General features: G+C 44.5%; 1 protein-coding gene across 1 annotated transcript in view; it reads right to left on the reverse strand.

Annotated features, from left to right (window-relative positions):
- Positions 1 to 25,844, reverse strand: part of LOC147703147 (integrin alpha-L-like) — a 546,902-nt gene that overhangs the window by 172,579 nt on the left and 348,479 nt on the right. The window contains exons 12-13 of the mRNA XM_086931681.1: positions 17,648 to 17,796; positions 5,094 to 5,231 (exon numbers count right to left, since the gene is read on the reverse strand). Of these exons, the coding sequence (XP_086787807.1) occupies positions 5,094 to 5,231; positions 17,648 to 17,796 (287 nt within the window). The remainder of the gene's footprint in view (positions 1 to 5,093; positions 5,232 to 17,647; positions 17,797 to 25,844) is intronic.

The raw sequence follows: 25,844 nt of genomic DNA on the forward strand, positions 1-25,844 counted from the left end.
GATTGAGTGCACAAGTTCCTCAGTTCTTCAGCAGGAGACTAAACTTAGAAACCTCTGCAGTAGATGCTTTTCTTCATGATTGGTGCGAAGGACTGAATTATGCCTTCTCTCCATTCATCATAATCACCAGAGTGGTAACTCAGGCCGGACATCAATCATCAATGAGCGGAGTTAATTCTGATGATCGCTGTGGAGATCCCTGGCTTGGTTCCTTCTTCTCCTCGAGATGTCAATCGACTGTCCTGTAGTTCTGCAAACATTTCAAGTTATCTTACAAGGACCGGGAGGGAAAATCCATCCAGTGAGCAAAGAAGATCTACTGACCTTGATGGCCTGAAGAATATCATGTGACAATGTAACTTGCCAGGCCTTTTGGGATTCGGCTTCCATTTTTATGTCACAAGCTTGGGCATCAGTGACTCATAAACTATACAAGTCAACATGGCCTGCAGCTGGTGTGTGGAGCGACACTTTGATCCCATAGGCTCTGATGTTGTACATGTTTTACATTTTTTGGCTGAGTTGAGAGGTAGGTAGAGCATACTCCACCATCAGCTCTGCCATTTCAGCTGGACACCTTCCAATTGCAGGTAAACCAATTGTTTATGAATCCTTAATATGCAAGTTAATGAAAGTTATCAGGCTGGCTAATCCTCCAAAACCTAGGGACACTCAGAACTGGGATGTCAATAAAGTGCAACGATTATTTATGAGGTATGCGATAATGATGACCTCTCTAGGAAGTGACTCTTTGCCATATTGGTTATGTTATTATACCTTATATCATACCAAACAGTATCAGACATCCATGCCTTGGATCTAACAGGTAGGTCTTTTACTCCAGAGGGAGTTATGTTTTCTATTTCCAACCGTACAAAAACTAATACGCAGTCGGTATTGTATCCCACGTTCCCAGATTCATTCAAGTTGTGTGTGGTGCAGCGTTTTTAAGAATTTGAGAGTGTGGCGCAGGAGTTACAACCCAGAGGAGCGAAACAACTGCTGTTCGCAATTTACGAAAGCACATCAAGCGATCTTCTCACCCACTACAGCTAGATAAATAAGATTGTTGATGCAAGAGGCCGGCATCGATATTTCCATGTTTGGGACTCATTTGTCCAGAAGTGCACTATCATCAAAAGCGTACAGATTAGGTATTCGATGGGAAGATATATTGCAAACAGCAGATTGGTCTTCTGGCTCCATGTTTAAGAGGTTCTACTTCAAGCCAGTCTCTCAGCTAGCCTCAGTGGAAGTAAGTAAGTTTTGAAGAAGCATAATCGGGCCTCCGGGTTCTGACATAGAATGAAAAATGTCCAAGCTACCATGAAGGAAAATTACAATTCTATTAAGGACACGGAGGCAAAGATTATCCCACCCTTTCATTACGAAACCCTTCTGTAAAGGAAGCAGATCCCGACCGGCATCACCACAAGTATTCTTTCATAAGTACCAGTTTTTAGGAGCTTGACTATTCTTAAGTCTTAAGTGTTACGATTTTATCATAAATGTTTTTTATCTCATCTATATCAAATATCAACAGCAGGTTCATTATTTTCTGTTCTTTCAGCTGACAAAGAGAAGCAATGAGGTTCATCAACAACCCAGTGACGAGATTCTACAGCTACCTTTCGCAAAAAGAAAGAGAACTAGCAGAGCATAAGGCCCCGTTATATACTGTTGTGGACATTATAATTGGTTAAAAAGATACAGTTATGATCATTGTGATTGGTTAAACAACTCACGTATCATGGTTTTACATTGTTGACATAGGATATGTAGTTTTTTGTTTTGCTGCTGTGAGAAACTATAGCAAGTCAAAGCATAATCTCCGCCTCTGTGTCCTTAATAGAATTGACATTTTCCTTCACCCTAACTAGGACATTTTCAATCTCACCCAGGGCTCGAGTCGGGGTACCACGTGGGTGGACGGTGTCCCCCCACTTATTTTACTGGGTGGCGCCATCCCCCCTGCCTCACTGTTCTTTTCCTGGAAGAAGAGCTGGATGCCTGAGGCTCCGGAGCTCTTCAGGGACAACCCGTGAGATGGAGACACACCAACAAATGCGACCATGCTACAGTTGGTGAGATCGCGACCTGTAAATATACAAGAGTTATAAGTCTGCGTGTGCTAATTGTGGTTTAAAAGCCTCAGCAATTTTGAACCCATAGGATAGAGCAGAGAGGTGTTTAATCCATTTTGATTAAAATTGATATGTTCTGGGGAACCAATAGGACAGTTATTCCTCTTCCCTCCCTTTGATAAACATGTTATAAGCAGCGTGCAGCTGCGGGAAACCTCTTCTGACTTTTGTCAAGAAACCAAGACATTTACTGAACACTCACTATGGAGGATACAAGTGGCTTGAGTTTTACAGAGAGCGATATTAGTGAGATACTAGCGGCACAACCGTTACTTCAAAATCCGGATTTGGTCCAAGCTTTGGCTCAGACTGATGATTGGGAGAGCCTCACAGCGAAAAAACAAGAACAAATAAGGACTGCCATTCATGGGATCATAATGACAGAATACTTGCGCTCTAAAACAGCACCAAGGGGCCTCTGGATCACTAATGCATAATGCATTAATGCATGGGTTTTTCAACATATATCTCCTGGCAAAGTGGTTACAAGTGTCCTATCCATTTTGATTAAAATAGAGCAGAGAGGTGCCTGTCGCTGTTGAAATGTGTGAAGCTAAGAAGTCACAAAGGGCAGCCGGGCTGACTCAGTGTGACAGAGGGTCAAAGTGAAGGACTCCCTGTAATGAGAGGGGACTACCTTTCGTGACATCACTTCCTGTTGTGACGTCACTTGCGGTGACCACCTAACTTGGAGCGTCCCCCCACCTCTTTTTTAAGGACTTGTGCCCTGATCTCACCCACCCAACACAGTGAGGTTTTGTGTCAAACATGGTGATCGAAGCCTCGGCATGAGTCAGTCCTATTTTGATTTTCATGCACCCATCCGCTTACATGAAATAGAAACATGGTTGCTCTACTTTTGTACAAAATGGCAAGAGGCACGTGACTCAGTCTCTCTAAACCTCTGATGCTTTCAGTTTACCATTTGTTTAACTTTATCATGTGTTTGAGACGTTAGGAGAGATGCAACTTCCTACATCTTTTTTTTTTAAACCTTTATTTTTCAGTTTTATATATAACGATATAAAGAAACCAATCTGCAAGCAGTGGCGCATACAGTGAGGCATGAGGTATACATAGCACAACAATGACAAGTCCCTAATTTTCCAATTAACGTTTTACTCAAAAAGCAGCAAGCGCGCTGCGACCAGGTGATAACCCACTATGAGTTTTGGACAAGTTAGTGCAATGTTCCTCATCTTTCATGCCTACATAGTAACATGGAGCCTTTCTCTCAGTTATTTTCTTTTTTATGTTAAGCATCCACGTGCGGGGTCACACTGAGAAATTTTGATAAAGCTGTTATATTCATTGAAGCATTATTCAGTGACTGCTACATGTTTAACCTTAACGAACCATTGCAGTAATGTATGTATTTAGAAAAAGTTACATTTATGAGGCGTTTCTTAATTCTCTGTACAACGAATTCCACCCGTTTGATATGTAAAAACATGAGTTAATGCAAACCATATACATCGTAATAGATAGGAATCTTTGTTATGGTTTGAAATTCATTTATCCCTGATGACGACATGAATGTTTTGTTCAATAAATCAATCATTCAGGATTTGTACAGCACGGCTAATCACCTGTGAGGGTATCCAGGCGCTATGATTCTTCTGCAATCATGATTCTGTTGATTACTAGATGTATATCAGTGTTTTTAAGGATTATACATTGTATTGCTGTTCTCCGAAATGTATTGGGGAATTAAAGGGACACTAAAAAGCACTGGGAATCATTAATGCACATTCATGCACATCTGATGCAGAACACCACGATTTAAATTAAACAAGATGAACAGAGAATAACACATGATTTATTTTAATTACGAGTTGATTAAAGATATTTTTTATAAAATGTAATAAACGAAGATTACAGTAATAAACCATAAGGAAGATTTACGTAGCGCTATGAGGAGAGAGACAGTCCTGATCCAGGACTAGTGCTTTATGGAAACTTCAGAGCATGATCAGTTTCTGTACTAGGCAGGGCAGCGTCAGTCTAATATGGTTAGGAAAAAGATTGGTGACTTCTCAAAGAGGGGTCTGTCAGATTCAGAACAAGGCGGGCTGCCATAAGGAGACAGGAACCGTGTCAGCTTTAGAAAAAGCCAGCCTTCTGTTCTGATAAATAACTAACATCGGTCCCAGTCGAGCTGCAGGCTTGCAGATAAAACTTTAGGGGGAAATATGAACTCGCCCTACTAATTCCTCACATCGCTCCTATATCTCTGGAATCATGCTATCACCTGAGTATGTGCAGGGTCTTGTGAGACTAGACGTCCCTGAGCTCCTTTGTCTGTGTCTATTTTACCCCAAAGTGGCCATTTATCTTTCTAATGAACAAAGAATGCAGATTCATTTAAGAGGGCATTAGAATCATTAATTGAATTTGAAAACGTTAAGTAAAGTTATTCAAAGTTATTCAAAATAGTTCAACTTTTTTCCTTCAAAATTTCGCATAATCATGATCAATTATATGAAAAGTAAAAATTTCACAAAAAAAGGAATACCTCGTGTAAAAAAAAAAAAATCATGCAAGATAGTAAGTAGGCAGACACTCTTTTGACCAGAAAACGACTCTAAAGGGAGATTTTCTGCGTGAACATGTCTGCGTTGGCCAAAAATTCAGCAAAAACATATCATGTGAAATTCTCAAATTTTGTACATTTTAATATGTTAATAAACATTTTGCCCAGGCCTAATGAGTACCAGACCTGCCAGTGACATGCGGGAACATGCACCCAGGTACATTGGCCATGGACCATATATCTAGCATCAAAAGACTCACCTTTCAATTCTGTTCACAGAGTAGGGTGATAAAGCAGTAATTAAAGGTGCAATCACCAAGATAATGGTTGTTTCCTTAAGCTCTTGTAAATGTAGTCCGTTATGTTGTGCACCAGTGTCACCTCACAGTAGAAAATCTTGCCCTGGACCCACTCACCTGTGTCAAGGGACAAACGTGGACCCGCCCACCGTGCCGGTCCTCATGGTACAGCGGAGCTGCAATTAGCAAGATGTCTGTCTCCTGGTCACCGTCCAAGTCCACTGCGCAGAGCTCAGACCCAAAATAGGATCCAATCTGTGAGAGGAAGCCGGACAAACAAGAGTATATTTGTAAATGCTCAGACTGTCCAACCCATACAACGCCCTGTGACACAGTATCACAAGGTGAGCAGTAAGATGGCTCCCATGAGTAGGGTGGATCTCCCCCTCCTGTGTGAATACGCGGCTTCGCAGGAGACCATTTAAAGTAGTAATCCCTCCCTATGACCTGCCAGGTGGCTCCAAACTAACTCTGATTTTACTATGGGGCAGGTTATGGGTGCATTCTTATCCAGTGCACAGGAGGGTGGGGGAGTAAAAGCCATGCCCCCCCCCATCTCTATGACCTGCCCCTTTAGGGCCTCGTTCCCTCCTCCCCACTATCATCACACTGTGGGCATTTCAAGATGGAGTTCCTTGAGACTACACTCTTGAATGACCGCATCCCCAAGCTTTGACTGTCGTGTCCTGTCATGCAGCATTTGTTACTGCCATTAGTACATTACATATTTTCTATTGTTCGTGCCATTAGCTAAAGTGCTGCCAAACATTTACTGATGCTCATAAAATGGGCTTCCAGGAAGAGACCCAGAATACAGATGTTCCTCTGACCCCTTAATAAATGGCCTCATCAATGATGAACACAGAGCAATATGAAAAATAAAGAAATGAAGACTTCTTTTTAAAAAGAAGGACAGGTACCCCAATGAGTGGAAGCACGTCATATGTTATGAAGTGCCATGACTGTGCTGAAAATGGATGACACTTTCTGCAGAGGGCGCTAACATCCATGAATTGCCTCTCTGGCAATAATAGGCCTACGCTGAATGCAAGGGAGTAGAATGACAGATGGGTCAATTGAAAACGTATAACACTTTACAGCATGTAGGTAATTAAATATAATATGTAAATGAGAGTGAAGCAGAAACGAACATTGGCAGGTTTTCTACTGTGCTCTCTCGGTTATATGTTGCAGATATTATATAGACACAGGAAAAGGTTACAAATCTAAAACATCCCACAGGACATGGATATTTACTACACATGAAGAAACAGCTGTACCTTAACTTACTAGGTGCACAAGAGTACTGTTTTGCCTCTTTAAGGCAGCAATGATGGGAAAACTTTACATTTGGTACAATAGCCTTTGTTTCTGGCACAGAAAATAAATGGGATAAAGTACCCCCTGCCATACATTGAAAGGATATTACAAGTTACTGAGAGTTCCATGAACATATAAAGGAACGAGGCCCAAGGCCGATTTCCTTTATAAGGTTATGGTACTCCGAGGTGACTTGCAATATCCTTATCAAGTAAGGCAGGTGGCACTTTGTCCAATAAAATACATGGTCACACCATCACCTTTCCCACAAACCACTTACATTCTGGGGGGCAGATTTACTACTTCTGGCGCATCTCTGCTAATCAGCAGGGGTGCGCCAGAAGAGTTGCAATGCATCTGCCCACCCGTGCGCCACCACTGATGCGCTGCATTTACAATGCGGCGCACCGTGGCGTATGGATGGGCAGATGCGTGTCACATCCTCCATCTAAAGGCGGCACATTGCTGGAGTTGCGTCGCAAGCGCGTCGCAGCTCCAGCAAGGCTCGGGGGTGCCCTATCCCTAACATGCTGCATCAATCCTTACGCCTGCTTCAAGCAAGCGCAGGGTTTTGACGCAGCATGGCCTTAAAAGAGACTGAGTGAAATCTTGTAGATTTCACTCAGCCACTTTTAGGAGGCGTTCCTGCGCAGAAATGCCCCCCCTGCGCCGGAACGCCTACATGTGGCGCAGGGCTTTACAACGTGACGCATCTCCTAGATGTATCACGTTGTAAACACCCCGCAGCATGGCGCTGGCTTTGCGCCACCGCTGCGTCACAAAAATGATGCAACGGCGGCGCAAAAGCAGCGCAAGGGGCTTGTTAATCTGCCCCTGGGTGCGTATCTTTTTCATATGAAAGAGAGAACATGTTTGCAATCATGAAGTATAAATAAAGAATCTCTAGTGCAATATTAAACACATCAGAAAAGTTGTTACATTTTTGTTGCACCGGCCTTGTCTGATGTAACGTTTAAATTACTTTAAATAAAAAATGTCAACACAGAAATAAATTATTTTAATGCCGCGAGGTGAAGGTTACCACACCTAGCACTTAGTAGCCTTGATAGTCAGGCCTGCCTTTTGCAGGGCCTCCAGAACCTCAAACTGTATGGTCTGGATTTTGCTATCCAATGGTTGAACCTGACCCCCACCTACTAGGTGGCCCAGGTACACAACCTTGCTCTGCCCTATCTGGCAGGGCCACCAGAACCTTCTTCAGGTGGATCAGGTGATCCTCCCAGGTGGAGCTAAAGACAGCAATGTCATCTAGATATGCTGCACAAAAGTCATCCAACCCAGCAAGGACTTGATTCACCAACCTTTGGAAGGTGGCAGGTGCATTCTTCAAGCCAAAGGGCATTACCACAAATTGATAATGTCCATTAGGGGTAGAGAATGCTGTCTTGGCTTTTGACTCTTCAGCTAGTCTGATCTGCCAGTAGCCAGCTGTCAAATCAAATGTGCTTAGAAACTTGGCAGAAGCCAATTTATCAATGAGCTCATCTGCTCTTGGAATGGGTTGAGCATCTGTCCTAGTGACAGCATTGAGACCTCTGTAGTCCATACAAAACCTCATTTCTCTCTTTCCGTCTTTGGTATGAGGTTTGGCACAAGGACCACTGGGCTAGCCCATGGGCTCTCTGATGGCTCAATCACTCCAAGCTCCAACATCTTTTGCACCTCAGCCTTTATACAATCCCTGACATGGTCAGATTGCCTGTAGATCTTATTCTTCACAGGCAGACTGTCACCAGTGTCCACCTCATGGATGCACCAGTTAGTTTGACTGGGTGTGAGTGAAAACATATGTCTGTGGAACCCTCATCAGGGTTCTGGGAAAGCAGGTCTGGGAGAGGGTCACTCTCTTCCTCCTGATCCCCATCTGTGGCCATGAGCAAGCTCATTTCCTCCCTGTCCACAAATGCTTTCAAACGATTCACATGGAGCACCCTGTGGGGGCTCCCAGAGGTTCCAAAGTCAACCACATAGGTGACTTCTCCCTTTTTCTCAACAATAGGGTAGGGTCCAGTCCATTTGTCCTGGAGTGCTGCTGGGGCCACTGGCTCCAACACCCACACCTTCTGCCCTGGCTGGAACTCAACCAGAACAGCCTTTTGGTCATGCCAAGCTTTCTGTAATTCTTGACTGGCCTCCAGGTTTTTGGATGCTCTTTCCATATACTCAGCCATCCTGGAGCGGAGACCAAGTACATAGTCCACAACATCTAGCTTAGGCTTTTTGAGAGGTAACTCCCATCCTTCCTTCACCAAACACAGTGGACCCCTCACAGGGTGGCCAAACAAAAGTTCAAAAGGGCTGTAGCCAACCCCCTTCTGTGAGACCTCTCTGTAAGCAAAGAGCAAGCAGGGTAAAAGGGTGTCCCATTTCCGCCTAAGCTTCTCTGGTAGTCCTTTTATCATTCCCTTGAGGGTCTTGTTGAATCTCTCCACAAGCCCATTGCACTGTGGGTGATAGGGTGTGGTAAACTTGTAGTTTACTCCACACTCCTTCCACATTGCTTTTAAGTATCCAGACATGAAGTTGGTACCTCTGTCTGAAAGAAGCTCCTTTGGAAAGCCCACTCTTGAGAAAACTGCAAGGAGGGCTTTTGCCACAACAGGTGCTGTTGTGGTCCTCAGGGGAATTGCCTCTGGGTACCTGGTGGCATGATCCACTACCACCAGTATAAATCTGTGCCCAGATGCTGTTTGAGGATCCATGGGACCCACAATATCTATTCCAACTCTTTCAAAGGGTACCCCCACCACAGGTAGTGGTATCAGGGAGGCCTTTGTTGTGCCACCTGACTTACCACTGGCTTGGCAAGTGACACAGGAGCGACAAAACTCCTTGACATTTTCTGACATATGAGGCCAGTGAAAGTGAGGGACAAGCCTGTCCCAAGTCTTGTTCTGGCCTAAGTGGCCTGCAAGGGGAATATCATGGGCCAAGGTAAGAAGGAAGCCCCTAAACTTCAAAGGTATAACTAACCTCCTGGTGGCACCAGGGTTGGGGCCTCTAGCCTCTGAGTAAAGGAGCCCATCATCCCAATAAACTTTATGGGTACCTTGAGCATTCCCTGCAGCCTCAGCAGCAGCGTGCTGTCTGAGGGGTTCAAGTCAAGGGCAATCTAATTGGGCCTGCCCCAGGTCTGCCCTTGAGGGTCCCCCTGTCCCCAGAAACTCAACCTGGTCAGGCTCAAGTTCCTCAGAGACAGTCTCCTCTTGGACTGCAGAATCAGCTTCCTGTGAAATCTGATCCTCAACCTGGGGCAAGTGGGAATGCACAGCCTTAACCCTCTTGCTCCTTCTCTTGGGTTGTGGTTGGTCTATTGTTCCAAGATCCACCACTGGTTCAGGAAGGCACTTCTTAGCCTGAGTCCTTGCCACTGCAAGGACATGTGCTGAAATCCCTAGCATTTCTGCATGAGTCCTGTACTCCACTTCTGACCAAACTGAGCTTTCAAGATCATTGCCTAACAGACAGTCTACTGGGAGGTCTGCACTTACCACAACTTTATTTAGGCCATTTACCCCTCCCCAGGAGAAGTTCACAACAGCCACACTATGTGTAGTAGTGGAGTTGCTTGCATTAGTCACTAGGTAATTTTCACCTAGTACAATCTGACCAGGGTCCACAAAGTCAGGTGTCACCATAGTGACACTGGCACAAGTGTCCCTGTAGGCCTGAGCCAGTCTCTCATTTATCAAAGGCGTCTGCCTATACTTGCCCAGGTTACTGGGACTCACAGTAGTGGACAAAGATAAGTTCACATCATATAGGAGAACTGCCTGAGTAGGGACTCTGACTAGGCCAGATTCCATCTCAGTACCTAGGGTTAACCCTACTATACCCTTTGGCTGTGTACCACCACTGCTAACTGTACTAGGGGGTGCAGGTGCTTTAGGAGCTGCAGTGGTGGGGACTGGATTTTTCTTGGTGCATTCACTGCCCCAGTGTGAAATGGATTTGCAGGTATTACACCAAGGTTTATTTGGGCCATCATTCTTCTTTTTCTTGTTTCCATTTTGGGAACCACCCTCCTTATTACTAGTTTGGGGGCCTGAAGACTTCTGGTCCTTTTCTTTATCTTTCTGATTCCCACCCTTCTGGTCTGTTTTCTTCTGGTCACCACCATGGTTCTGATGTTTCTGCTTAATCCTTGTTCTGACCCATTTGTCTGCCTTCTTTCCCAATTCTTGGGGAGAGGTCAGATCAGAGTCAATAAGGTATTGATGCAACAGCTGGTTCTTACAGTTATTAAGGATCTGCTCTCTCATTATAAGATTGTACAATCCTGTATAGTCTGAGACTTTACTTCCCTGCAGCCAACCCTCCAGAGCCTTAGTGGCACAATCAACAAAATCAGTCCAGTCCTGAGTCTGTGCTTTTTGGGTGTCTCGGAACAACAATCTGTATTGCTCAGTGGTTAGGCCAAACCCTTCAAGAAGAGCACTCTTCAGGACAGAGTAGTTTTTGGCATCCTCAGGTCTAACTGTGAGGAGCCTATCCCTCCCTTTCTCAGAAAAGGAGTACCATAAAATTGCAGCCCACTGATCCTGAGGAACCTGCTGTACCATGCAGGCTCTCTCAAGAGCAGTCATCCATTTGTGGATGTCATCCCCTTCCTTGTAGGGGGGCACAATTTTTGTCAGGTTTCTATTGTCATAGCCCCTGTCTTTCTCTCTAGGAATATTGCTGCCAACAGTGGCATCTAAGCCACACAACTTCTGTTCTCTTGTTAAAGCAAGTTTAGCTTGAGCCAAGGCTATCTTTTCCCTCTCTATCTGGAGTTGGACAGCCCTCATCCTGGCCCTATGCTCTTTCCTCTGGGGGGAAGTCATTCCCCTTTGAGATTCCCTGGAGACACTAGAAATATGAGAGTCCCCTGAGGGAAATCTCATCCTTCTATTGCCTGAAGGAATTATGTTATAGGATCTGGGGAGGTGCTGGCCCTCTCCATTCCCATGTAGGTCTAGGTTGGTCTGGTTAAGCCTGCCAACTATAACCTGGTTACCCCTCTGATCCTGATCAGGCTCCTCTACTTCTGAGCCTTCCTCCTCTTCCTCCTCTTCTTCCTCCTCCTCTGGAGTTTTCGCATTCTCAGGGGTGTTCACTCCATCTCCTGCATCTAAGGGAACTGCACTCGCCTTATCTAAGTCATCCTTTTCCAGGATGGCTATCAGGGAAGGAATGGTGGGGTTGTGACACCTTTTTAGCCCTCTTGCAATGCATAAGGCACTCAAGTCTTTATTGCTAAGTTTTTCATAGCTGGAAGTTGCCTTGGTAAGGTCAACTGTCACAAGGGCAGAGCCTGAAGCTCCTCCTGTGCCAGACATGATAGCTAGTGAGGTGCAAGTGGTGCACTTACCTACACTAAGGGTTTTCCTACTGTACCTTGCTAGTGAGTTGTAGTCAGGGTGTGCTAATCCCTTTTATCTACAACTACTAAGTTCAATAGAACTTAAATATGCTAAGCTTTTGATTTATATGTACCTAAGGTACTTGATGTGATCTTTCAATTTGATAAAAAGATTGCAATGGTAAAACAACAGCAAGCTCAAATCTGCACCGCTGCACACCAATGTGAGAAGTTGGCCTGATATATGATGTTTCCAATTCTGGAACCACTTTGTATCAGTCCAAACAATCCCTTATGGTGTCTGGTTGTAAGTCAACCTTATAGACAAGCTATCTTAATGGTAGCATAGACTAAGCAGCCTTAAAGGCTAAACTCAAGAGGTCGTGTTAAGCGAGCTGTTTTACCAATCACAATCCTGTAATATCAAATGAAAGGACACCACACAAGTATATATTATAAAAATATATGTGTTTATTACTAAAATAATCCCCAGTACTCTTTATGAGCAAAGGGGCACAAGCGTTAAATCAAAAGCACAGTATAACATATGAAAGTTGCACAATTATGGATGAGGGCGGGTGGCCACTCAAACCATATATTAAGAAAGTGGTATAAGAGATTCCAATCGAACAGTGGTTAGGCCTAGGGCCTAGGGAATCGCTGGGAGCAGTCGGGACAAGCAATGCTGAAGTCCGGAAAAGCTCGCGGGATTCGGGTGCAGCGCTTAAAGCACATGCATGCACCAATGTTAAGTCAATGGTGCGTAAAAGTTACACAAATAGAGTTTAAGGATACTTCCGCTGAACCTAGATGGACAAAACTTTAGACACAGACCCTAGAGGTGTGCACCAGTGTGGGAACACCGGCGTTGATGAGTTACCTCACCCACAGGAAGCGGGTGCATTGGGTCGAAGTGGTGTCGGGTTTCGTCACGCAGGTTGTTGGTGCTCGAAGCTGAAGATGCTGCAGGCGATGTGAAGGAGAAGTGTTCGGTGTGTTCCAAGGGTGGATCAGAGTAGAAAAGTACCTGAAAGCAGAGGGGACAGAGTCTGGGTCACTCAGCAGTGACCAGGGTGGAACCAGGACGGAACCAGGCAATGTTTGGCGCAATCAGGTGGTTGTCGAGGAGCTTCTCTCCGCTGCCACGTGGGCTCTAGGGCATCTGCGACGTCCAGGAGCGGGTCACGAGCTGTCCCACGCAGGCTCTCACCGTCGGCGCTGTCGGCTTCAAGATTGGAGCAAACAACACTTGGCAAGAGCAATCCACGCAGGATTGGAAGATTGCTTCTCACTCGGACCAGGAGGGTCAGAGCGGGTGCTCCTTTTCAGAGGAGCGGGTGCAAGTCTGGAGCAACCAGAATCACAAGTCGGTTTTAGGTTTTCGCCGGCACAGGGGCCACAAGCCAGCTGGCAAGTGACCGGGCCAACGCGTCAAGCCAAAGCAAGCAGAAGGGCCCCACGCAGCACTCGTCGAGTGTAGAGGGGTGAGCTTCGGTGCAAGAGTGGCTCAGGGTTGGGGCTTCTCAAACCCCGGTGTACAGTTTCAAGGGTCACTCGTGGGCTGCACAGTCAGCGTCTCGTGGTCTTTTCAAGATGGTGTGCCCCACGCTTCCGGTCGCCTCCACAGGTCTCAGCTCTGCAGGGACTGTGGATCGGGCTGTAAGAAGGTAGGCAAGCTTGATCTTGTTGATCTCTGTAGCTCGAGTTCCGGCGGGAACTGCAACAAAGCAGACGTCGAGGTGCTGGATGGTGCCTGTTTGCACAGGGTGGTCACTCCTTGACCACAAGGGAGATTCTTTAGTCTTCTACGTCGAGTAGGATGTCGAAGGGTCCAGAGTTTCATTTCAAATGTTTCATCAGGATAATCTGAGTGCGTTGGCACTGCTCCCATTCTTATACCAATCTAGGGGGCTGGATTACCTGCTAGGTCCCCTCCTATGGGTTGGACCCAGGAAGGGGGTGGATACACCCCTTTCCCTTTGATCTAGGCCGCGCTGGAACTGGGGCTGGTGTGCCCCAGAACCGGTTTGGCAGAATTATGCAAGGGGCAGCCTTGTGCGCCCCAGGCAGTGTCTGGTTTCTTTCAAACCTCCCTGCTACAATCCACTATCTCCTGTCTGGGGTGGTGTAACACCTCCCTGCGACAGGAAAGCCTTTGTCCAGGCCTCCTCTGCTGAGTTTCGGTCAGCAGCAGGAGGTCAGACTTGTGTCTGTGGCAGAAGCATCCATTTTGTGGATCTGAGGCTCTTTTAAAAATCAACCGCGTTTTAGTAAAGTAACATGTCTTCTCCCTCTAGACGGGTGGAATGCTATCCCCGTCGACAGAACTGTCGAGAGGATAGTATTCCAAATCGTATGACACCTTACACGACATGTTTTGATAAAGCCAAACCAAAGTTGCTATATAACCGCGAGGATTATAATGCACTTAATAGTATATGGTATGGCATTATCCCGGATCAGCTTAGGGAGTTGTTCCCGACAGCTGCAGACAGGCTCAGCTCATGCCAGAGCACCATCTCACATTAAACCACACACTCTGCCTCCAGGATTGATAAGGCCTTCCATAGGAGTGGCTCACAGGTTTATATGTGTCCAGATATGGGTTTAGATATAGGTATACTATATCTAAGCAAGGGGTGATTACACCCACTTGCCCCAGCTGAGTGATCAGCCAGTTGTGTCAATTTAAGAACCAGCTAGGGGTGGCAAAAGCTATGCTTCAGCCCCTGGTAGGCCTTGGTGGCACCTATGCCCTGAGCACCTATAGTGCATGGTACAGGGGCTGACAAGGAGTCCATTTCCAATTGGGTTATGTACCTATAGTACATGTATGTGAATTTAGAGAGAGAACAGCAGGCTGGGGGTCTGATTAGCAGGCCCACAGCCTCAGTAAGTCGAAAACCAGTGAAGCAAAAAGCAAAAAGTTGGGGTGACCATAGGATAGCAGACCCTACTCTACTACAATATTAAAGTCAAATATCAATATGAGGGAGAAGGTTAAGAGTCATATTACCAAAATAGTGGACCAACACAACTCCAGTTCTCAGGACTGATCGTACAACCTCATTGACAGAACTGAGGAAAGGCTTCCTGGAAATTCTATCTGATTTGGATGCATCTTTCTCTAAGCTTAGGAAACATGTCGATAGGAAGGTGAGCAGAGGAACTGAAATCTTCAATGAGTGATCATGCCTATGAGCAAGCAGAACTCTCATTATGTATTTAGTCACTCAGAATTCGCCAAAGATCTTCTGAGCTGAAGGAAGCCCAATACGAAAATTAATGCAGACAAACATAAAGTGTGAATAAGAGGAATTTCAGTTGAAATTCAAGAGCAGAAGAGATAAGTTGCTTAAATTCTTAAGGAAGACAGTGGAACACCGGTATTACTCAACCATACAGTAAACTTTGCTGTGGGCTAGAGAAAAAGATTCTTCCATGATGGCTTCCCAGAGGAATGCGGCCATGTTGAAAATATGGAGAGCAGTCACATGTTCCAATCCTCATGCCACTTCCTACATTCGAAGTACGCAAGGAAGGGTGGGAAGGGAGGGGGTGAGGGGAGTTCAGGAGAGAATGCCCAGAAGTTGAGGATTGTCATTGGTTGTGCAGCGATTTGCCCTTCGGGTATTCTCAGTTGTTTATTATTATTTCTTTTTAGTATTCCTTACTTTTTCTCTTCTTTGTCTTTTGATATATTTTTATTATTGGTTAGGCTGTATTTTGGCTTTACTATTTAAGAGTACCTCGGTGATATTTATTGCATAAATGCTGTTGACATTTTTGGTGTGTTCATAGTCAACATAGGGATTATTTTGGAAGTCAGGACTTCAATTATATTGCACATGTTCAATACACATTATTTTCAATATTATATGTGATGGCTCAAACTAACTTATACAATACAGCGGAAGATCTTAATATAGTATCATTAAATGTCAAAGGACTCAATCACTCAATCAAACGTCGTAAAATATTTGATCGCTTAGCTAAAACTAAAGGGGATATCATATTGCTACAAAAGACAAAACTATCTAAAGACTATTTGCATAGTCAGGGAGGAGAAAGTCATATTCACAGAAGAGTCAAAAGTCATCTAGAAATGTTTGTAGGATGGAACCCCGCATGCTTTACGATGCAGTCACTACCACAATGTTACCATGCGTTACTTTACCACACAAGTCGATACAACGACTTGCTTTAGGGGGTGCTGGACTTTGGAACAGTATAAATTACTATTCCAACTCCAGTCTACCAATAGTAGGGAAGAGGTTGGACTTAAAAATCCAGCACAAGTCCAATAACTCTCCCCTAAAGCAAGTCGTTGTAATGACTTGCGGGTTAAAGTAATGTCAGGTAAAGTTGCAGTCGAGTAGTGACTGAGTTGTAAAGGAAGGTCTTTGTGACTGCAGGGTAAATTATGTTTCCCTCTAGAGTCCAAAAGGGATCCCATATGATACACAATGCTTGTACCTCACTTTTGTTTAGACAAATGACAGCAAATACCTCACTTTTGCTTAAACAAGTGACAGCAAGAAGACTTATACTAATCTTATAACACACAAGTTGAATTCACATCTGGATTGTTTTTCATCATCTTTATTCTTTATTTTCTCAGATTTTATGATAAAAAAGAAGACAATTGCACAATGGGAACAGCCTACGCATTTCATCCCTATTGGCATGGGGCTTCTTCAGGGCTGTTTAAACATAAAAACATACAAACGGACACTACATTAGAAAAACAATCAGACATAAGGACAGATCACAGAAAAACAACTTTTTGACTGAATGGAGTTATTATAAAAACACCATCCCTTATATACAAATATTTAAAAATATTTAAAAAACCCACAATTAAAAAACACAGATTACTTTTCAAATGTTACATGGAGTACAGATATTAACATAAACACACCAATGTTCAACAACAAAAATGCATTTCTAATACTGATACAAACACTCTATATTACACTATTCCGTTTAAAAGTACAGTTTATATATACACCAATTTATACACTCCTCAAGCCATCTTCCTGAATGCAGACGGAATGATCTTCCACCTTCAGTTTCAATGATGGTTATCAAACTCCTAATAGTTATCTTCTCACATTTCACATTTCCCTTTATTCAGAAGGTCTTTTAATGTTAACCTAATTTACCCTTGCTGTCATCTGATTCACTAATTACTGTAGTGCCTTGAGAAATTAAAGAATAAAGATGATGAAAAACAATCCAGATGTGAATTCAACTTGTGTGTTATAAGATTAGTATAAGTCTTGTTGCTGTCACTTGTTTAAGCAAAAGTGAGGTATTTGCTGTCATTTGTCTAAACAAAAGTGAGGTACAATCATTGTGTATCATATGGGATTTCTTTTGGACTCTTTTTGCCAGAATTGTATTGTGCTCCTCAAAATTGTGAAATTTCATGTAGAAACTTGGGTTTTTTCGGTTGACCCAGAGGAGTGAGCACGTTTTAAAAAAAAGTCAGGGACAAACGGTGTACAGGCTAAGTCTAGGTCATAACCGGTTTCTTGTTATTCTATTAAATTATGTTTCCCTCTAGAGACAGATGGAAGTTCACAGATTCACTTTCACTGGATTCATAATGCATGTGTCTCTAGAGCTAGGTGAAGAATGGCAGGGGTCATGTGTGGAAACTGAAGGTCATCCTGGTCCTCCTAAAGAGAGATGAAGGCTGCATGGTGCTGTGGGAGAGGTGAATATGGTGGCATGCTCCTCCGGCAGATAGGTGAAGGTTGATATGGTTCTCAGAGAAAGAGCAGATGTTTATGAGGTCTTATTCGGGAGGGAAGAAGGTTAGCTTGGTTCTATAGTGGTTTTATTAAAGAAATTGCATTTTACAGTTCACAGCTGCAAACGCCAGACTTTCCACCCTGCCCAATGTGTGGATCGTAGTGTGCAAGTTATTAGATCCTATCAGATTTGCTCTTAAGAATTTTATCTTTCACACCCCACTCACCTGTGTTCCCAGAATGTCCTGTTTTATGGTCCACTCCTGACTGGTTGTATTCACCGCAAACACAGTCACCTTCCCCTTGTAGTTGTAGCGCGGTGCTCCTGCGGCATACAGCACCTCTGTGTGATATCGGATCAGCTTCAGCGAGTACCCTATAGAAAGATGGAAGATACTTTCTGACTGGTTCAAGATTGGAACTAAGCATTACTCATGCTCATGCCTGTGCAACCAGAAATGTGATTCATCCACGTGCGGAAATCTATGTATAAACGAGGGTAATGCATCTCTGTCTAAATTAGACCGGCCGATAAAGAAATGAAAACAACTTACATCGCTAATCAATAATATGCAAGCAATATTGTACCTCCCAAAATAATTTGGGAGCAAATTTCCTCCTCCAATGATGATATGGCTGGCTTGTTTTTTCTGACAAAATGATGCTTGCTCATTAGTTCACCTACTACGTGAAAACTGTAAATTATTAAGCATGACAAAATTATCTCTGATTGTTAATCCTCCTGGCTTAATGATAGATGTCTTGTACAATAATCTGCAGAATTATTCATTTGGGCACATTAATATTGGGTTTTCTTTCTCCCTAATCTAAATTTTGGAGCATTAATCAGTGCAACATAATAAACAATAGTTGACATAAAGTGGAATTTCTTCTATGCTAGTTGTATGGTCTTGTAAGATTTGTAATAAATTAAAGAATGAACGAAAATGTATAAAGTGCGCAGAGGAGTTGACCTAACAGCTAGGGCGGTCAACCTCGAATCTGGGGAACTAGGTTCGAGGTTCGTCAACGATGCTGAACATCCTGCGGTTCTGGGAAAATCACTTAATCTCTCCGTGCCTAACAAAACAAAAAATTTAATGTGTCCTCATGTAACGCAACTGGTGCTATGTAAAGCGCTCTAATACCTTATACCTTCAGGTCAAGTTCACGCCATATCAAACTCTGTGGGGAAAAAAAAAAAAAATATATATATATATATATATATATATATATATATAAATATATATAAATATATATATATATATATATATATATATATATATATATATATATATATATATATATATATATATATATATATTCACTGAAAAAACCATAGGTTATAGACCATATATAGTTAGGGATTTGCATTTACAAAACCTTATTTTACTCGCATAAAACCATTGAAATTCGCATATATAGTTAGTTGCGTTAACTATATATCGCGCACCCGCACATATTACATCATTCATGACATGGTCAGTGACATCACTGATGACATCACTGATGACATCATCCAGTGACTGTGTGTTTCTGTAAAGTTAAAATATGTCTTACATATTGAAGAATGAGTGGATGTATAAGTGTCTAGATGAAGGATTTAGTGGGTGCGTGACTGACTGCATGAGAGAGTGATTAAATGTGTCTCACTGAGTGCATGGGTTAGTGACTAAACTATCTTAATTTGTGCATCATTATATCTGTTGTTCTATGAACTGCTGCATGTGTTGATCAGTAGCTATATGAGTAACTGTATGGGTTATTGATTGGTTGTCCAAGTATTTGTATGGGAGAGTGAGTGTGTGTGTGGGGGTGGCTGGGAGGTGTGTGACTCTGTGCATACATGTGTGAACAATTTATTCACTAGATCTATGGGTTCAAAACTGTATGTAGAAACAGCTGTATGGGTGGTTGACTGTGTACGAGTGTATTGGTGAGTGAATGGATATCTCAGTGCTACATGTCAAAGTAAGTACATTTGTAAAACACAGTACATGTGAGAGTTCACATATATAAATTACTGTGCATAAGAGCCAGTGAATGTGTGAGTGGCTGTATGGATCATTGTGAACTTGTATCAGAGATTGTATAAAAGAGTAAATATGTGTTAGTATATGTTCGAATAAGTAAGGTGTGTATAACTGTATAGTTGAGGAAATGGAGGTGTGATTGATTCTTTGCATGACTGACTAGGTGTGTGAGTAACTCCATGGATGAGTGACAGTCTGTGAGTGTCTGCTTACACTGAGTGTATCTAAGGTTATATCAGAGTCTGAAGAGGTTCATCGTATAATCACATGAATGATGTCATCAGTGATGTTGTCTGTGATGTCAAATGAGATGTCATCAGTGATGCCATTTGAGATGTCATCAGTGATGTCCTCAGTGATGTCATTTGAGATGTCATCAGTGATATCATCAGTGATGTCACTGACCATGTCATGAATGATGTAATATGTGACATCATCAGCAGTGGATTGCGGGTGCGCGATATATAGTTAGCGCAACTAACTATATATGCGAATTTCAATGGTTTTATGCGAGTAAAATAAGGTTTTGTAAATGCAAATCCCTAACTATATATGGTCTATAACCTATGGTTTGTTCAGTGAATTTCAATGGTTTTTTAATAGCAAATATCAAATGCTGTCAAATGTCAAGTACATGATAGGTAAAAACATTTTCGTGTTTATGCACGCTGATGTGCTTTGAACGCTGCCCCCCCCCCCCCCTCTTTTCTCTTAGCAGTACTCTCCCTTTGCAGATAGTGAAGGGTAGTTAACGCAGGCCTTTGCCCCCGTTGTAATCCGTCGTGCCTGCTTCTCTCTCTATTTGATTGATTGCTATCCAAGCATTTACTGTTTTAGAATTTGTTCTCTTTGGTTCATTCTGTATTTACAAACAAGCACAGAGTCGCAATACTCTGTTTAGTCTTTGCAGATAGTGAAAAATAGTTTAAAAAAACAAAAGGAATCGAGCAAAATCAGTAGGCCACTAATGGGATCTGTTTTGGACCTCGCTAAAATAGATTAAGAACAACCCCTCATGAGAAATACGAAACTAGTAAAATGAACTTAGCTCCACACCATGATGGCTGCAAGACAGCTCGACTCTGCCGCCCACCCCACCCCACCCAAAATAACGACAAACCCTATGCAAATATTATAAATATATACAACACACCAGCAAAGTAACAGGGTAAAACATTTTATTAAATAACTAATTACATAACTATTTTATACTTTTTGTTGCCCGATCCGGCTAGCTCAATCGATCGAGCATGAAACTCATGCACTCTGATAGCAAGCGTTGCTGCTGATGCTATGCAGACCAAAACTGGTTTTCAGTTTGTACATTCTTCTAGATTTTTCCATCCAAGGCTGGTTGAGAGTTTGTAGAACGATGGCTTCAGATTTTCAACATACGGTGTGGTGGCGCGGACTGGGAGGGGGCGCTTGGCTCCTGCCCCCTCCCCAAGTAAGATTTTCATACGTGAGTGTACGTTCATGGTTTTGGTCCCTGAGTTGCTTCGATGTCACTGCCATGCTCAAATGGCATAAGTCCTGGATGTTGGGTGCCATAGTTCAGAGTTCCGAGCAGCGCTTGTAACACTGTCTGAAGCTTATTTGCACCTACTGCAGCTTCACTATTCTCAAAGTAAGTGAGGGCCGTTTGTGGACCTGACTGCATTGTTAAACAATGTGATGCAGTGCCTGCCTGAACCGCTTGACGGAGGCCCCCGAGGGGCGGTGAGATGGCACTTAGCTCCTGCCCCCTCCCCAAGTCGTGTTGTTCTGGTGTGGCCTGAGATCGCCCCCGACATAGGCGGCCGGCTCCCGGGGTCCGGCGGAACTTTTTGCCTTTTGATGACTCTTCCATTCTGGACCTTGTCCCACAATCCGTTTGACCTGAAGACACGCTGTAGTGGGGCGCCCCTTTACCGTTTCAGTTGCCATTCAGCCCGCTTTTGCTACACTGTGCCTCTTCCGCCATTCAGCTGTTTACGGCCCGCTCTTGCGACTACAGCATCTCGCTCACCATGTAGTTGAGTTGCTCCCGCTCTTGCGATGCAACGATAGGCGGCTGCCACAGGACTCTCAAAATGGCGGCCGGCTCTTTAGATTTGGGCGTGGTCCACTAAAATGGCCCTGGGACACCTTGGAACTCGGACGCTTGTCTGCTAGGGCTTGGGTCCCATTCTCGAAAGCGTCCCCTCAGCCTTGAAGATTCTACAAAAGTCTTGGGGGCCCCCGACTCCCGCAGGCTTCTGGTGGGGAGCGGCTGCCATGATTGCTCGTGGAATGGCCACGACTGAGCTACGAGATGGTGGTGCTCTCATGCTGACGCCAGCTTCAGTCTGAAACATCCAGAAACACTGTAGACTACCAATTCGATCAGTTCCGGTAGCGCCCCAACATGACCCGGTAGAGAAGAACTTGCCCTCCCCTCTTTGACTGATGGTTCTTGTTGCCTGTCCCTTCTGTTGTCATTTAACAGAACTTTTTAGACTGCTGAAAGGGGTTGTGTTCCGAACGCTGGTTGGTGGAGACATTTTGACTATATTCTGGACCTACGTTGTCGCGTAATGCGTTATATGACACGCCGCGTTAGCGCACCCGGAAGTGCTCCGGTGCGCGAAGCGCAGCTTCCCGGAAGCGATCCGGGGCGCGGCGCGCAGCGCGTAACGTAAGCATAACAGGTCATGTGACTTGTTAATAAAACTTTTCATTGGTTCATTTTACTTTTGTTATTTTAATGATGAAAGGCTTGGTCATATGACCTAAAAATTACGCTTTTTATTGGTTTCGAACATTATTTTTTCTTAAACATATATGTTATAATGTTCCAGGCTAATGTACTTTCCCGGAAAATTTACAACTGTCCTGCAAGTAAAATATATTCCTTTTTCGAGAAAAAGGGCGTTTCTTCGTCCCATGACGGAGCCGTTGAGTAAAAGAGGCTCGGCCTGCTGTCTTAGTTGCCGATACGCCTGATTATCAGATTCTTATCGATCACTTTATGTTGCAGGAGTGGAAAACACAACTGCCCTTGACCATTTATCTTTACTGCGTTCCTGCGTATTATACCTTTTATCCGTCATGTAATTGGACTGCTTTATTTCACTTGCCTTTTACTGATTCGAAAACAGTGACTAAAATGTAAAACTTTACCAATGTAAATACTGCTACCATGTTTTGTTTTAAAAACCTTTATTGTGAAAATGTCAGTATACAAATACGGGCCTATAACCACGTGGGCCGGCCACGGAGCAAACTGGAATCGTATATGATGAGGAGACATTTACATTGTAGAGGAACGTAACGAGCGGGCCATTAGGTGCAAGAACTAAGGTGCCTAACAGTTGCGGAATCGGTGGACGTACATTTTGTAATTAAAATACGACAGGGACACTTTCAATAAAATTATCTAGATATACATTTGCGGGCAAGTACCATGGGTGACGTTAATTCGAACTTTCAATAGTACAGTAATCAATAACACATCAGAACTTAATATCAATAGGGATGTCGAAATATTCAATCAATTCTCGTCCCCGCCCGCCATGTGCTTCAAAACTGCATTCGTATCTCGTGATATCAAGGTTGTTCAACCAGTACACAACAAGGAGTTACGAGGCCCATTTATACCGGCGCCATTTTGGGCGAGGCCGGGCAGGTCCAGGATATAGTCAAAATGTCTCCACCAACCAGCGGCTGGACCAGAACCCCTTTCGGCCCTTTATGCTACAAAATGATGTCTTCCATTCAGAAAATATTGTTGGCAGCATTTTGAAAGGAAAGATAAAGAGCCGTTCTCCTAGTGAGTCTCACATTGTTACATTTAGGAAGAATGTTGAAGAGTAGTATGTTGAAAATCTGAAGCCATTGTTCTACAAACTCTCAACCAGCCTTGGATGGAAAAAAAATCCTGAAGAATGTACAAACTGAAAACCAATTTTTGTCTGTATAGCATCAACAGCAACGCTTGACTCAGCTTTGTGTGAAGCCGCCATTTTGATTCAATCAATAGCGTCCCCCTGCACACATTCAGGGACATGGTCGTGTCTTCAGGTCAAACGGATTGTGGGACAAGATGCAGAAAGGAAAAGGAAAAAAGTTCCGCCAGACCCCGGGAGCCGGCCGGCTATGCCATGGGCGATCTCAGGCCACACCAGGGCGATAGTGAAGCTGCAGCAGTTGCAAATAAGCTTCAGACAGTGTTACAAGCACTGCTCAGAACTCTCAACTATGACACCACCTCGGTGCCATCCGGATCTTGGCGCCTTGTGCTGGTTCTGGCCTATTCACACATCGGTCCGCTACTGACACCACCTCACAGGCCAACGGGGCACCCCACGCCGACTTTCGGCGCAGCATTGTAGGATGGCCACACCAGAGCAGCAACTTGCTAAACACCACCTCGGTGCCATCCAGATCTCGGCGCGTTGTGCTGCCTTCGGCCTACTGTAGCCGCAAGTGCGGACGCAACTCAACTGGATAGCGAGTGAAACACCAAGGGGCGCCCCACTGCAGCCGAGGAGCCTCCATCTTGGGGGCGACGCACAGCATCACATTGCTTTCCAATGCAATCAGATCCTCAAACAGCCCCCACTGACTGACGCGACCTCACAGGCCAACGGGGTGCCCCACGCCGACTTTCGTCGCAGCATTGTAGGATAGCCATACCAGTGCAGCAACTTGCTGGACACCACCTCGGTGCCATCCGGATCTCGGCGCGTTGTGCTGCCTTCGGCCTATTCGCACATCGGTCCGCTACTGACGCTGCCTCACGGGCCAACGGATTTTCTACGCTTTTTATAGCCCTATGCCGCATAACAGGTCATGTGACTTGTTTATAAAACTTTTCATTGGTTCATTTTACTTTTGGTTTCCTAATGATGGAAGGCTTGGTCATATGACCTAAAAATAACACTTTTCATTGGTTTAGAACATTTTTTTTTCCCAAACGATGAAAGCCCCACCTTGTTTCTGGATGTTTCAGACTGAAGCTGGCGTCAGCATGAAAGCACCACCATCTCGTGGCTCCGTCGTGGTCATTCCGCGAGCAATCATGGCAGCCGCTCCCCACCGGAAGCCTGCAGGAGTCGAGGGCCCCTAAGACTTTTGTAGAATCTTCACGGCTGTGGGGACGCTTTCGAGAATGGGGTCCAAGACCTAGCAGACAAGCGTCCGAGTTCCAAGGTGTCCCAGGGCCATTTTAGTGGACCAGGCCCAAATCCGAAGAGCCGGCCGCCATTTTGAGAGTCCTGTGGCGGCCGCCTATCACTGAACCGCAAGAGTAGGCGCAACTCAGCTGAATGGCGGATTTTGGCACAGTGTACCAAAAGTGGGCGGAATGGCAACTGAAACGGTAAAGGGGCGCCCCACTACAGCACACGAGCCGCCACCTGGGGAGGCCCGTTCACGCCGCCTCCCCCCCCACCCCCCGGGGCACCCCACGCCGTTTTTCGGAGCAGCATTATAGGATACAAAAACCAGTGCGGCAGTTTACTGGACATCACCTGGGTGCCATCCACATCTCAGCGCGTTCTGCTGCCTTGGAACTATTCGCACAACAGACCGCTACTGCCAAGGTCTCCCCAGGGACGCCCACGCCATTTTTCGGAGCTGCATTGTAGGATACCAAAAACCAGTGCGGCACCCAGGTGACATCACCTGGGTGCCGTCCAGAACTCAGCTCGTTGTGCTGCCTTGGGACTATTCGCACAAAACACAGCTACTGACCATTGTTGCTTCTTTTTTCAAAAAAATGTTTAAATGTGTTTACTGTTTTTGTTGCGTTGTATATATTTATAAGTTATTAAAGTTTTATAATCCTACTACTTTGTTGGAGTGCTATATATTATTAATGTGACACATAATTGTAAAAACTTTGATGTACAAAGAGGCATCCCTGGAATCTTCCGCTTCAGGCTCGGTCCCACACACCCTCACAGTGAGAATCCCCTCCCCAAGCACAATACAGGATGGTTATCAGATAGTAGGAACCCGTATGGTGTGACGGATCTCATGGGGTGGGGGCCTTCATATACTGTAACTCCTTTGAAAAGGGGTGATTCTCATACATGCCAACATTTCAGAAGAGCAAAGTGGGAGATTTTTAAAAAAAAAATCGGGAGAATGGGGCCTTGAATCGGGTTATTGTCATGTGTGGGCTTTGGAAGTGTGCTGCTGCAGGATCGGACATTTCAAACTCAAATGCACGTTCTTTTTCTTACCTTTCCGAAGCATGGAGCGCAATAGCAGGCAGAGAAAGGGTGATGCAAGTGTTGAACACTGCCTGGCCTGGCAAGTTGCTGGAAGTGCCCCCGCCCCCCGCCCGCTCCTGAAACAGGGTACACACACCGCCGCCCCGAGTACTTCACAGATCTTTTAAAGACCATGCGCTTGTTAATGAGGC

The sequence above is a fragment of the Lissotriton vulgaris genome, chromosome 7 (genome assembly GCF_964263255.1).
Source record: "Lissotriton vulgaris chromosome 7, aLisVul1.2, whole genome shotgun sequence".
In the NCBI taxonomy this organism is placed as follows: domain Eukaryota; kingdom Metazoa; phylum Chordata; class Amphibia; order Caudata; family Salamandridae; genus Lissotriton; species Lissotriton vulgaris.